The sequence below is a fragment of the Sitophilus oryzae genome, unplaced genomic scaffold (genome assembly GCF_002938485.1).
Source record: "Sitophilus oryzae breed Bouriz unplaced genomic scaffold, Soryzae_2.0 scaffold_1297_pilon_pilon, whole genome shotgun sequence".
Taxonomy (NCBI): domain Eukaryota; kingdom Metazoa; phylum Arthropoda; class Insecta; order Coleoptera; family Curculionidae; genus Sitophilus; species Sitophilus oryzae.
In genome coordinates, this window is record NW_022145945.1 from 11,377,165 (window position 1) to 11,393,287 (window position 16,123).

General features: G+C 31.6%; 2 protein-coding genes across 2 annotated transcripts in view; both read left to right on the plus strand.

The window, feature by feature from the left end:
* Positions 1–6,403, plus strand: part of LOC115874785 (nose resistant to fluoxetine protein 6-like) — an 89,021-nt gene extending 82,618 nt beyond the window's left edge. Inside the window, exons 11-12 of the mRNA XM_030890063.1 lie at positions 4,024–4,106; positions 4,240–6,403. Of these exons, the coding sequence (XP_030745923.1) occupies positions 4,024–4,106; positions 4,240–4,503 (347 nt within the window). The 3' untranslated portion in view covers positions 4,504–6,403. The remainder of the gene's footprint in view (positions 1–4,023; positions 4,107–4,239) is intronic.
* A 6,606-nt stretch (positions 6,404–13,009) lies between these two features.
* Positions 13,010–16,123, plus strand: part of LOC115874790 (nose resistant to fluoxetine protein 6-like) — an 86,788-nt gene continuing 83,674 nt past the window's right edge. The window contains exon 1 of the mRNA XM_030890067.1: positions 13,010–13,446. Within this exon, the coding sequence (XP_030745927.1) occupies positions 13,239–13,446 (208 nt within the window). The 5' untranslated portion in view covers positions 13,010–13,238. The remainder of the gene's footprint in view (positions 13,447–16,123) is intronic.

A 16,123-nucleotide genomic window follows, 5' to 3' on the forward strand; every position in this document is an offset into this window, starting at 1 on the left:
CTTTATATCTGTTGTTCTTTGTTTATCTATATTTCTCAGAGCATAATGCCGAACACGACTACAGTATATAATAATTTCAATATCCGAAGTGGAAAGAAAAAAGATCACCTTTCTGTTTTGTACTATGGTCCCTTTCTTCCGATGGCTCATCTCGTTGATATTTAGGAAGGATAAATAGGAAGGAAAATATAAAATTCAATTTGATTTGATGATCCTTTTCTGTCACCTAAAATCAGGAGAACGACAATGAGCATGTTAAGATGAAAAAAAAATTATCAACACTTACCTACACGTTAGTCCGAGGAGTTTTATTAAAAACCTATATATTTGCCTAAATAATTTATGTATTAAATTTGCAAAGCAAAATGCAGCGTGTAAACAAAAGAAATAAAATGGCGACAAGTCAACGTCAACGACCCGACAAGGAGAAAAGTGGTGTTCGAATAACAAATTATGGGTCACCAAAAATTGTTTTTGTCTCCTTTCAACGCACACTTTAGAAAGAAAAAGAGATGAACTGGAATACTGAAAGAACGTCAAGGCTTTATCTGTCACTCTTGTCAATAATTTATCGGTAAGGAAGATGCCTAGAAAATCGCTTGTAGTCAAGTTTTCAACCATTTCCAGTTCTCCCATAAGAAGTGTCATCCACCTGGTTGATACGATGGTCCAACAGTGCTATAATTTATATAGCGTTAGCTATATCACAGATTATACAGATTATAATCTTTGTTTTTTCTTTATTGTTTTTCGTGGTTTCAATTTTCGGAATCGGGCACTAGTTAGGTGACTAGTTTGCGCACATAGCACGCCCACTTATGGCCTCTAAAATTGTGCACAGCGCCTGACCGGCACAGTTATTAGAGAGATATCGGAAAACCGAATAGCGTCATCCAGTATTTACGCGTACCTTATCATGGTTACGTTATGCGCGAGTCAATTTTTAACGCAACACCCGCTAATAACTTTACCGCCTGACGTAATTTGCGGATCAATTACACCAAGCGCTATTTCTAAATAACGTTTAAAAATTGCTTAAATGGGCATGTGCGGGTATTTGACAACCGGAGCCGGCCGGCGAGATGTTTTATTTTAGGTTATGTTTGAATTGTTTTGAATTATTGCTTTACTTTTATTAGGTAATTTGATATTTAAGTAGCTGGGATTAGTTTTGATTAAATAAATATGGCCCAAAATATGGATTCCACCTCTTCCAATACTAAAGAACCTAAAGAGTCTTAGGTTTACAGCAGATGACGACTTAGCCCTTCTAAGAGAATTTGTTGCTCGTTGCCCTAAACCCACTGGCAGACGTTAAACAATAAAGCACTGGAAATAAGCACTTTAGCCCTTTAGTTTTAAAATACCTAGTAAACAAAACAATTTCAAAGTTTTAAATTCAAAGTTAGGTTAAGTTTAAATAGTGGACGCGACGCGATCAGAATTCTTTCCGATCCGATAACTGTAAATGAAGAGAGTTAGTACCACCTCACTTAAAGGAAATAACACCTGTCATTATTAACGTCCATGCACGCTATTCGGTTTAGCGATATCTCTCTATTACGCTGTTTATTGTTATTTTACGCGAGTTTATTTTTGCGCACAGGAAATTTGACTCGTTTGCACATCGTCATAAAAAACAATTTTTGTACCACGAATTAAGCCGGAGTCTCATGCATCCGAAATCCGATGGTACGACATCCGAAATTTGAAGTTATCGTGTGAAATAAAAAAAGCCTGTCACATACATCCGAAAGTTCGTTCCGAAATTTGACAGTTTTAACATTTTTCTGCTGCGCTGAATAGAGATTCATGTCATGTTTTATTGGAGAAACACTTATAAAATAACTTCCTCGCCAAATATCCCGAAATTGCCCACTTCCCACTAAACTTGTTTTTAAAAACAAATGTTTTAAAAAAAAGTGAGGTTAAAAAACACACGATATCGTACAAAAGTTAAACAAAATTTAACTTTATACGACGTCGGATGATTAGTTAAAATTATCGGATAAAAATTGTTGTCAAAATATTTCGACCAATAGGAGCACCGTCGGATCGTCGTGTCATCGGATTTCGGATGCATGAGACTCCGGCTTTAGGGACAAGATTTTTATCTGTATACTTATAGGATACCTGATCTGTGGCTATATAGTGTTTAGTTATAGCGTTTTCGCGCCACTTTTTATCTGTAAATTTTTTACTCCAGTCCGTCAACGGAGAAAGTGAAAATAAATTTAACTTTTCGTATGATAACGGACGTTTTGACACTTTTTTCAGAAATTTAATCTAACCTTAATAAAAATATAAGTAAAACAGCGAAATCGTTATGGAAATAAAAGTATAAAATGACCAATCACAAGCAATTCGTATATCAGAGAAATGCAAGGCATGAAAATGCATAAATTTAAAAACTGCGTAATTTTCTAACCAATCGAAGTCTTTAAATTCAAGCAAAAAAATTAATATCGTATCGTCGGATAATGGATGCATGAAATGCACCCTTTAATGATTATTTAAGTTACGGATGTTTCCAAATTTACTTCGAAAAGTGTTGATGAGACGAGCACATTAATTACATTTCTTTTTTATGCATGATGGTTTTAATACCCATTCCATATTGATCCATTCTTCTCCAGAATCACCAATTTTACAAAATCCAAAACTTCGGTCAACATATTTTACTTGATGAGAATGCGTTTTACTCGACGAGAAGGTTATTTTTTATTTTAGGAAGGAAAGGCCGTGATTACAATATTGAAGCTATGATAAACGATAAACACAAAGAAAACTTATCAGCGAAGCAACGAAACAAAATGCATATACATATTTTATTTATACGCATTTTTTTTTGTTGAAGCTGTGAGTAGATCGGCACTTGTGTCTAGCCCTAGCAAGCAACTATTAAGCCCGACCAATCACGTTAGAGTTTTTGACAAACACAAATGAATTAACACACTTCAAATAACCACGCTAACCAACCTGATTGGTCAAGCTTAAAAGTTGACTGCTAGGGCTAGACACTTCTAGATCGGAGATTTTTTCGTATAAATAGGTAAATTCTATGTCGTTGCGTTCCTAGCATCTTTGCTTTTGTAGCTTAACCCCAACATAATAAAAGCAATGAGAACATCGATAAAAACGACGATAATAATTTTTCCAGATCGTATCCTTCTTAGATGCGTTTATGTTGGGGTTGTGATATTAATCAAATACAACCAGTTGACCGAAGTGTTGTGTTAATAAAATAACTAGTGATTCTGGAAAAGAATTTTAAAAGTAACTTTCAAATTCTGCAATATGACAACCAAAACGACAACCAACAACGATGAAAACGATAGTCAATCAACACATTTCTGACCAACTTTAGAGAATTTGTTCTTTTATACATCATTTAAATAATTTAAGGGCTCTACATCACTTATCACAGTTTCTATATAATCATAGCGGAAATCCTGTAGATGAAAAACGGATTGGTTCAAGAAGAGAAAAATTAATTAATTTTTTTTTGAACATTCAGGTTCTATTCATGCTTCAATCAAACTCCAAAATAAAAAGTTATTTGCTTAACTGCTTTTAAGAAGAACCAATAACTAGACAAAAACTAGAATGTTATTTTTATACCTACTGTGACATGGTTTATATTCCATTATAGCTACATTTTTTAAATACATATATGATTTGACTATGCATTCATATATCAAAACTATCTCGAATCCCAAAATAAACATTTCCATTGCATAATAAAACCTCACGTAGTTCTTGATTTAGTTAAGTTTGTTGTTTTATCATTGACCCAAAATATTAATAATATTCATCGATTGATTTAAATTGACCAAGTAAATAAATAAATCAACATAAATACGTACATATCATGCGTACATATAAACAAACAAATATGAATGGACATAAGATTTCGATTGACTTTTGGCTACGTATTCAATCGAATAATAATTATTTAATGTTTTTTATAATCATTTTATGAACCGAAATGGCATTAATTTCATGAATTTAATTAATTTTCAGGGGCGTACTTGATTCACATGCAGTTCCAGTTGAGATCGGCGGCTAAATTCATGAGCCCCAAATACATTTCATATTTTGACTTGGTAAGAAAATTTATAATAGGTATTTAACATATGACCAAATAGGTTCCAAATTAACTTCAAGCTGGTAGAAATATTTTAACACAGAATATTTATTACAAAATAAATTTTAAAATTATTATTATGTTTCTTTTAGATTAGTTTGTCATTCTCAGACATGGTATTAGCCTTCCTCAGCGCTCTGTGCTTATATCTCATGATAGAAGCACCGTTTAGGAAGATATTCAAAGAGCTCTTGATGCCTAAAAGGGAACCCAAAAAGCCTAAGCATCAGAATGAAATTAGCGAATCAGGAACAACCACCTTAAGAGATTCGGCTATAGAAAATGGCATTATTTATAGAAATAATCACGCCTATAATGGTAATAATGTCAATGTCGAAGCAGACAGCAGGCTGTAAAAGGTACATAAATGTACAATATGTTAGCATTTTATTTTGTCCCATTTTTGCAGGCTATAATTTTTTATTGTTGTCATTATTATGAGATGATACTCATTAAAGAAAAGAAAAATGTTTCTTTTCAAGTTTTATGAAGTATTACCAAACATGTTAACGCTGTCAAATATCACAGATATTAATATGAAGAATTTTTTTTAATCAGGCGTATATTAAATGTATTAAATATCATATTTTTTCCGATTTCACTGTGACATTTTTAGTAATACAAAAGTAATACCGTAAGAAAACCCTATAATCAGTGTTTTAATCACTCAAATCTAAATAAATCAATTAATTACATATTTTTTCGGTGTTATTGTTTTTAATGAATGTTGTATTTCTAAAAATAAAAAATATATAGTGAGTTAAAAGATGCAAATTGGGACAAAATAAAATATACTCTCCAGAGTGCCTCAATTGTTTTAATAGTGTTCAATCAGAGACACAATATACCCTCACCGGCATGAAAAAAAGATGTATTTTTGATGTATTTTAAAGTTTAATATATTTTGTTCTAGTGAGCCAAGTTTGATGATTTCTTAACCTATTGGTAGCTAGATTATTTAACTTTTGTTAAATGTCTCTTTCTAAAATTAAAAATGGTCACCGTCTTTCAATTATACGAGGGAAAACAAATTTGATATTTCGGTGAAAGTTTGAAACACCCTGTGGAATATGTTAATAAAGCAAGGAATTTATAAAAATCATTTTATCATCTAGGTATATCTTTTTTCGGCAGTTTTTTTTGGTTCATATCAATAGCTTTATTTTTATTAAAGATATTTGCTTTTGAAGATGACAATAACGATTTACAGCATATTTAGCATTAATCGTGCCTTTGCTTTTGGTCCTCATCAATACACCTATGAAAAAGAGTTTATTGTTTTTCTGTCACTCATGGTAAAGTCTTTTTTTATTGTTTGTGGGGAGTTAATCAAGAAGAGATGATTTTAAGTCCAGAAGTTGTATCCACTATTGTTGCATTAGTTGAACATAGTAGAGATCAATTTCTAGACTTTAAAACCATCTCTGCTTGAGTAGCTACTCATCAGACAATAATAATATGAGTTTTTAGTGACAATGACATTACACAACTCATAAACACTTATATTTCATAGATCTGTTGACTAGGACCAAAAACAATGGCATGGTTTTAATGTAAAAATTACGAAAAAAATTTAGTGTCTTCTTCACAATATCTCCAAAAAAAATAAAGCTATTGAGATGAACCAAAAAACTGTCGAGAAATGATGCACCTAATATATGAAAAATAATTTTTATATTCCTTGCTTTATTAACTTATTCTACAGGGTGTTTCAAACTTTCACCAAAATATCAACTTTTTGTTTTCCCTCGTATAATTGGCAGATGATGAATTCTTTATTTAGGAGGAGATACTAAAAAGTCAAATAATTTAGCTACAAATTGCTTAAAAAATCATCAAAATCGGTCCACTAGAGCACAATAGGTATATAAAATTTTAGAATACATAAAAATTTTAAGGTGCTTGTTTTTAGTGCCGGTGAGTGTATATGTAAAATAGTTAAGGGACTAAAACATTAACTATTTGCCATTTAAATTTTTAATGTGTAAATATTTTAAAATGTTTAATCTATTTACGGTTTGTAGAATGTAGATAAACAATATGTACTTAGTTTCTTATAATAATAGATACTGTTTGTATAAACAATATACATAACAATAATCTAACGTATAAAATTACGTCTTAAAATAAACATTTGTAATTTAAAAAAATTGTAATTCAGCAACTATTCTGCAATGCAATTAATTAGTAAGTTTAGATTAGTCTGTAAATAAATATGAAAAATAAAACGTAAAGTAGAATTTTTAAAATATATGTATATTTAGGAAACATTTTGTTGTATAATAAAATTTTCTTACAGAAACTTTAAGAGATTTTTTTATACGTTTTGCCTTATTTTTATTGAATAAAGGAATGTACAGGGTGGGCCAAATTGGATGCTTTTAAAGGGAAACACTCTTTTCTATAGAAGATAGACGAAAACTAATATCGGTGTCTGGAGCTCAATTTCTCGCTCAATCAAAAACATGATGGTAAAAACCGCACATCGATATCTGTTACTGTTTCGGAGTTACGGGGTGTTTTTCAAAAATGTGCATTTTTAACAAATTGTGGTACTTTTTTGCTATGGAAAATTATGTATTTTTATAAAAACATTTTCGAAGCAACTTTTTACGTAGAATTTAATGGTTTAAGTATATTTTTTTAAAATTAATAATTTAAAAATTATCACTTATAATATCACAAGAGCTTAAATTATTTTCGGAAATTTTTTTGAGGGCACGAATATTTTGAAAATTATTCCGAGTCGAAGACGAGGGATAATTTTCCTAAAATATTCGTGCCCGAAAGAAAATTTCCAGGAATAATTTAAGCTTGCGTGGGCGTGGTATTCGGTAAGAAAATTTCACACCTAAATTTGAAAAAAAAAATATTAATCCAACATGACATTTTAAAATAATTTCAATTTGTTAAGTTCAACCTTTTCAACTGTCAAAAAATTTCCACTAAAGTTTCGTGGCGCCTCGAAAAAATTTCCGGAAATTTTTTCAGTTGCCATGGTAACTAGTCAACATTAAAGCATGTTATTGGTTGAAAAGTAGAGGTGTGAAATTTTCGTAGTAAATTTGATTTTTTTCCAAAAATAGAGCATACTTGATATTTTGCTCGATTCATCTTCGAGATATAGAGTTTTTAGAAATACGCCTACTTTGAATAAGTAAGCTTTGAACGACGCCGGCTGTAATGTAAAAAAATTCTAGCTGTGGGCAGCAATTAAAATAAAATAATATTTGCAATGAGAGATGCTGGTATAACAATTTAAACTATATTATATCAACACATTTAAATCAAGACATGAGATTCTGCTCCAAGTGTACGACATATCTTCTGTTATGGACAGAGTGGACTGTTTTTGAACATTTCTCGCGGAATTCATTAACTCAGTGGAGGTGAAAGATACCCTCGTACAATCGCTAAGTACTTCTAATTCTTGTCTAGATTATACGGGCAATTTAAAAATAAGAACCTTTATTCTTCCGCAAAGATAAAAATCCATAGGCGCAAAGTCCAGCGGCCTCGGCGGTCTCGACGGACAACGGCAGCGGTCCAAAGCCTACTAGTTAAAAGTGGCGAACTTTTAAAAATTCTGTATTTCGAAGGGGACTATAGCAAAATATGAAGTGTGCTATATTTTTGGAAAGGTAATTTTAAGTTATTTTCAGTTAATTAAAGATATACAGAGTGTCCCAAATAATAAATCAATTTTTCTGTTGATAACTTTTAATTTACAATTTTTGAAAAATACACTTAAACCATTAAATTCTAAGCAAAAAGGTCCTTTGGAAACGTTTTCATAAAAATACAAAATTTTCCATAGCAAAAAGTTACAGCGATTTGTTAAAAATGCACATTTTTGAAAAACACCCTGTAACTCCGAAACGGTAACAAATATCGATGTGCGGTCTTCACTATCATGTTTTTGACAAAAAATAAGCTCCAGAGACCGATATTAGTTCTTGTCTATCTCCTATAGAAAAGGGTGTTTCCCTTTAAAAACATCCAATTTGACCCACCCTGTACAATGCTTCTAATAAGATCGATCCAGCGAGATAAATACTTTCGATACAAAACCAAGAGGTGGTGCGTATAAATAAGATGAATTTATGCTAATTTAGATATATTATCAGTAAATCTATACTAATATATAAAATCCTTAAGTGACTGACATACTGATTAATCACAATCCTGCTCAAACCACTTAACGTAAGAAGCTCAATTTTGGTTAACATGTTGATTCTAGGGTGTAGAGGTTCGATAAGAAGGGATTTTTTGAAATTCCAGTTCCAAGAGGGTGAAATCACCCCTTAAATATTACAATATTTTTTATTTAAAAAATGGCCAAGTTTCCGAAAAAAACGCTTAAACACGTATATTTTATTTTGTTTTTTACATATTTAAAGATTTTTTAAAAATGTATACAGGGTGTTTCGAAAAATCGGGTCATTGATTAATCACGATCCTGCTTAAAGCGCTTGACGTAAAAAGCTGATTTTTAGAACACAGATTGACTTTTGGGTGTAGAGGTTCGATAAGAAGGGATTTTTCGAAATTCGAATTCTAAGGGGGTGAAACTACATATCTCTCAAATATTAAAATATTTTATATTTAAAAACTGGTGACTTTTTCGGAAAAACTCTTAAACACGTCTATTTTATTTTGTTGTTTCACATATTTTAAGATTTTTTATAAATTTATACAGGGTGTTTCATAAAATATGACCATTGAGTAATCACGATTCTGCTTAAACTGCTTGACGTTTAAAGCTGATTTTTGGCAAACGGATTGACTGTGGAGTCTAGAGGTTCGACATGGAGGGTTTTCTCGAATCTCAAATTCCAAGAGGGTGAAAACGCCCCTCAAATATTACAATATTTGTTATTTAAAAAACGGTTAGTCTTTCGGAAAAACGCTCGGACGAGCATAATTTATTTGTTTTTTTTACATATTTTGAAATTTTTAAAAAAATCATACAGGGTGTTCCAAACTGTTGGGTAATTTCTTAACCACGATTCTGCTTAAACTGCTTGACGTAAAAAGCTTATTTTTGGCAAACGGATTTTTCGAAAGTCAAATTCCAACGGGATGAAACTACCCCTCAAATATTACCAAGTTACATAATAATATCCCCATATTGTTTTTTCTCATGCTGACATAAATGTGAAAAAATTTTATCCAGTTTGTATGTTAATGGATATTCTTGCTTTGCTTTATCATCACCATTACAAATAATTAATTCGACGCGAACGAAGTCGCTGGTACACGCTAGTAACATAAAATTATACTATTAAAACTTACATAAATAGATCAGATATTGGTATGGTTTGTCCCCAATCACCTAATGAAGATTTCGACAGACGACAACCAAAAAATGACAGAATATACAATTTGCTTGTGAATTAAATTGACAGCCAAAACTGTCACTCAACTCAGGGATCCTCCCATTGGACAGACTATTTAAACCCCACTGAAAATGTCGATACAAAATATCGAGTATCGAAATATCGAAGTATTGATACTTTGGATCATCTCTAGTAATAAGACAGAGTTCAAAACATATGCGTAGCTCCAACGGGACAGGGTTGAGGGCGGGGCAGTTGCCCCATATACCAAGAGAAAATTGTGTATACTTATATTGAGTTAAGTCAACGCTAAACTGTTCAACACTGTTCAAATAAAGCTATTTTTAATAAGTAATTTGTATTACGTTTTTTAGAGTTGACTTTGGTTTTGCCCCATATGCATCCTAGAGAAAGTTTTACCCCACTCTGGAGAAAATCCCGGCTACGCCCTTGGTCCAAAATATACACTTTCCATTATTTTAGTTCATTTATGTATTTATACTCTACAGAACTACTACAGGTCTATCTAAAGAGAGAATGTATAGCAGTGACTGTTGTTTGTAATTTTAATTCAATAATAAATAACTACTTTTAATTAATTTACAATTTGCATTTCTGTGATATGGATAAAAATACATTGTTTACCTTTATAAAATACATACCTTTATACTATTTATAGAATATTTATTGTTAAGAATTGTAAATATATATTTGTCTCTTAATACCTTTATGCTATTTGTTTTATATAATCTTTTATTGTTACTATCTATTTACATACTCATACTTCTGTAAATCTATATTTTTCACTAATACTATGGAATTTCTAAATCTTTTTTTCTTTCAAGGATTTCTGCACTAGATTATGTGACGCGATAAACAAGTTTATTGAGTGAAAACCGTTATAGTTAATTTATTATTACTATTTTTTAATTTCACCAAATATCTAGTCATATGCTTGTATACAGGATGGTCCTAATATTCGTGAAACTGTGGCAGCATATTCTGCAGATAAAAATAAGTAAAAAAGTTTGTATAACTTTTATGTCCTCAACCTCAAATGCGTTTCGGAGATACAGGGCGTATTTGGATTAAAATTGGTGTCTAGGTTCCATCCCGCACAGAATTTTTGACTTACAGAAAAAGATCTCACGTTTCACAACGCCCAAGTACAGAGGCTAGGGAAGATTTTGACAGATGACGTCAAAAAAAAGTTTACCTGCGAATTAAAATGACAAATAACAATTGTCACTGTCATGTATTTTAGCGTAAAACTCCTAGATGACATAGTCCGAATTGCCAATAGTCCTGAAAAACTACAAGCACAAATTAATGAACTAAATACAGCCAGCAATAAAATGGGTCTCAAAATGAATTTCGTAAAAACTAAAGTAAAGTAGAACAAACTAATAAACAGAAAAGACATTCTAATAAATAGCACAACTCTGGAAACAGTAGAAAAATATATATATATATATATATATATATATATAATATATATATATATATATATATATATATATATATATATATATATATATATATATATATATATATATATATATATATATATATATATATATATATATATATATATATATATATATATATATATATATATGAATATTTGGGACAACTAATACACAGCTCGGGATCTCTACTACCAAGAATCGACAGAAGAATTTAAGTTAGCATGGAGTACTTATGAAAGAAGCTCAATCATATTCAAATCTAGAATTCCACTCTATCTAAACAAGAAAACATTCGACCAATGTGTACTACCAGTGCATGCGAAACCTGGACACTTAAAACGGACATCATAAGGAAACTGCAGGTCGCACAACGCTCAATGGAACGAAATATGCTGGAGATAACCAAGAGAGACCGTAAAAGAATAGAGTGGATACGACAAAAAACCCAGATAATAGATGTTATCCACAGAGTCAAATTTCTCAAATGGCAATGGGCAGGACACCTGGCAAGAAGAACGGACAATAGATGGACCACAAAAATTACAGCATGGTACCCACGAGGGATTAAGAGACCTAGAAGAAGACCGAACCTGAGATGGGACCATGATATTAAGAAATTAGCAGTGATAACTTCGGCCCGCATAGCCAACAATAGACAACAATGGGCCCAACTACAAAGACAGTATCTAAATATGTAAGGGAGAATACACCATATTTGAAAATGGTTGAATAAGCTGAAAATGATGATGATGATGATTATATATATTTATATTATAGAGTTGTATAACAATATACCAGGTGCGTCTGTATAACAGTATAAAAGTGGCTCACCCCTATAACTTATTGATTTTATCAGAAAAAAAAACAGATTTGGTATGTTATTATGTGACATAAATTATGATAAATTGACGTATTCAATTGTTTTTGGTCATTTCTTGTTTCACCGGAAATGACTACAACTTTTGATTTTTAAATGCCACCCTTTTGGTATATTTTTACTTATTTCGATAGAATATGACACTCGGAGTAGAATGACATATCATATGTCAACTTTTAACATTTTCGCATATGGTTTGTTTGAAATTGTAACATGGTTCATAACGACAATTTCACTCGAAATACCAAGTGTGTGGTATCAAATTATTCGTAAAAAAATGCTTTTTCCAAATACGCTAATAAGCCACCCTTGTTCCATTTGATAAAACTGAAATATGATTAAAACTACGATATGGGCATCTTTTAACCGGCCAGGACGAGGCACGAAAAACATTAGATGATCAAAACTATTTTTCCAAAGATCCTTGATTAAAAATTAGTTTTTTTAATATAGCCATGATACTCTAGATTGCCATTGCCATGATTGCCTGGGTGTCATTTAAAGATCAAAAGTTGTAGTCATTTCCGGTGAAACAGAAACTGACCAAGAACAAATGAATACGTCAATCAATCCTAATTTGTGTCATATACAAACATACCAAATCTCGTTTTTTATCTGAAAAAATAAAAAAAGTTATAGCGGTGAGCCACTTTGACTTTCGAGCCGCACCCAGTATTGTTACATCTTGTCTGAAAGCTTTAAGTTTTTATTTTCTAAGCTAGAAGGAGATTAGTCTTAAAGTTATAGGTACTATAGTAAAGATGAAGTTGACTAGACAACGTCAAGCCAGAAAATATTTCGTTAGCCGACTTTTAGAGAATAATAGAAACTCCAATTTATCTGTGTATTAAAATGACAGACAACGGTCAGTCATGCATCCTCTCGTTGGATAGACTGTAGACTATGTCTGTCAATATGACTGCATGTGGCCAACACATGTATTATGGAATAATATTACTGGAAATATGGATAATATTGGAAAGGTTTAAGGTATTGGGTTCAGGACAGGAGTAAATAAATAAATCTTGACATGTATAAATTATTTCCTGTAAACCATTTAGATGTTGCCGTCTTCAAGGCTGTTCACTCCCCACCAAATATATAGGATACGGAAAACCTTTAAGATAGCGGGAACAATCTTAACACAACGTATACCATATCTAGTATTCTCGTAAACACTAAGATCCAGTTTTCTTTTCTTTTACATAACCAAAATCAAAAAGCAAATATTTCGACTTAGCAGACCGAGAACGAAGGTTGCCTGCCGGCCGTCTTTACGCAACTCCACCACGGTACCACTCCACCAAAGAGTATCATCATTCGCCTACCACGGTGCTGTTTCTTCGGCAGTACCCCAAAAATCACTTTTACCAGCGGTGGTTCGCGCGCGTGGTGCACCGCTTGTCATGAATCTTTTTGCCGATATTTTGCTGGTTCTCGCGGGTACTACTTTGGTTTTCGCGGTGGGTCAAGATGAGAAGTACTACGAGGAGAAAAAGGATATTTTTCCGGATCTGCCCTTTGGGATAATAAATGGGAAGAACGTTCTGTGCAGGGAGCAGACAAGGATGTACTTGGAGAGTTTGAGGAACCTGAGTTTGTGGGCGTATGAAAGTAAGTAAAAGAAGTCAAAAACAACAAAAATATTGGTTTTGAATGTTTCAAAAGTATTTTTTATACTGTGCGTTGCATCGCTGACCTACTCCTAAGAAATCCCACCTAAAGTTCAAACGTGATCCATATTTCTTAATTTATTTCATACAAAAAATATTTTTTGCCAAAATAATTTTTGGATATGCAAAATAATAAAGCGTGTTTCAAAAAACGATAAACAGATGTGCCATCTCTCATGGGGAGATTCCTGTCATAAAAATAAGATTTACTTTTCGTATTTCGATCATATGTCCGATTCTGCTTTGTTTCGTAGCTACAGGGGGTTAAAGTTACATCTTTTTGGATTTATTATAATTTTCTTCCAAGTGCTTTTAGCGAATCGAATGAAATTTGGAGGGTAAAAGTTACTACGAGTGCTATATATTTTAATGTTTAAAAAGTGTCGACATATTCACCAAGAACGTGCATATGATTAAAAGTTGTCTCTTGATTTCGGTCTACTTGATGAGATAAACGCGTTTTAATTAATTTGCCTCAATCCAATTGTAACAGTACTTTAAAAAATTTTAACGTCATTAACTTGCCAAAATGTTAAATAATACTCAGTGATTCCTCATCAAAAAATATGAAAAAAAGTTCCTATAAGCATGACTGCGGTTTAGTTTTAAAGTTACAGGATGAACTTAAAAAAGGCCTTTTGTAATATCTTAAATACTATTATTTTTTGGGTGAATTTGCTGTAGATCACTATACATCACTGCTAAAAATTTTAATAAAATTTAGTAATAAATTACATTAAATTAATAATTTATTATTTTTATTTTTATTTGAATGTTATTAATTGGGATTAATAAAATTAGGTATATCTCATAGTGTAGATCGAAATGAACAGAACATCAAGATACAACTTTTAATTGGCATTAAATTGCATACACAAATTTTATGCCAAGAAGAAAAAAAAATCAGTGGCGCACATGTTTTTTCTTAGAAAAATATTCCAATGATAACCCATATACACGCCCCTGATGAATTGGTTGACACTTTTTAGCATTAAAATACATAGCACTAATAGTAACTTTTACCCTCCAAATTTCATTCGAATCGCTAAAAGGACTTAGAAGGAAGAAAATTATAATAAATCGAAAAAAAAAGATTTTCCTCCTGTAGCTACGAAACAAAGCAGAATCGAACCCATATTAATATGAAAAATAAATTTAATTTTTACGTGAGGAATCTCCTCACATGTCACATGTTTTTGGAACACCCTGTATATTACCTAATTAAGCAAAAAGTAAATCCCGTTGTGGTCAAACAAACATTCTTGTGACATAATGTCAATATTATATCATTTCTTCTAAACAAATGTTATCAAAAACCTCTTTATTATATTCTGTATAAAAAGTTACGAAAAGCCGCACCGCTTACACGATATATACCGGATGCGTCTTAAAAGTGGCTCACCCCTATAACTTTTTTATTTTTTTAGTTAAAAAAACGAGATTATATTAGTATATGACATAAATTAGGATTGATTGACGTTGATTGACAATTGTTTTCGGTCACTTCCTGTTTCACCGGAAATAACTACAACTTTTGATTTTTAAACACCTCGGTATTTTTTTACTTTGTTAGATAGAAATTAACACTCTGAATAGAATGACATATCATATGTCAACTTTTAACATTTTAGCATAGGTATAGTTTATTTGAAATTATAACTTGTGGTTCGTAACGAAAATTTGACTCGAAATACAATACCAAGTGTGTGGTATCAAATTATTCGTAAAAAATGGTTTTTCCAAATATGCTAATGACCCTCGTTCCATTTGAAAAAATTGAGTTATGATTAAAAATACGATTTGAGCATTTTCTAACTGGCCAGGACAAGACACTAAAAACGAAAAGAATTAGTGTTTTTAGCATAGCCATGAACTCTAGATTGAATTTTAAAATACGATTTTTTATTAAGCGAGAATGTCAAAAGTAGGCATATTTATGATATGTCATTCTATTCAGAATGTCATTTTCTATCGAATAAAGTAAAAAAATGCCTAGGGTGCCATTTAAAAATCAAAAGTTGTAGTTATTTCGGGCGAAACAGGAAGTGACCAAAAACAATTGTATACGTCAATCAATCCTAATTTATGTCATATACTAACATACCAAATTCGTTTTTTCTATCTGAAGAAAGAAAAAAGTAATAGGGGGTGAGCCACTTTTGAGGCGCACCCGGTATAGTCATTTAGAATATACAATTTGCTTGATTTTACCGAGCTATTTAATAATTTATTTATAAAAAATATAAATATTTTAAGAAATAATTTCATAGAAAGATTTATCTAAAATAAAATGAAAAACTTTTATTCCCCATTTTTAAAATTAACAGTCTATGTCCAAATTGTCCAGGTTCGCTTAGGAACCTTAAATTAAGAATATTGTATAGATGAAACATGACTGTCTTAACTTTTTCTGTTTTTAATAGTTTATCTGTAGGATCTGATTAAAGTTTAAAGAATATAACAAGTTCTATGTATTTATTGGGTTGATTACTTTAGAATAGTGATAGGCTACAGGGACGCGCCGTCCATATGGGCAAGTACGTGCGGCGCACGACGGCGCCAAAGCCCTAAAGGCGCCTGCTGTCATTGACTTTAAAAAATCATAAAACCATTTTTTG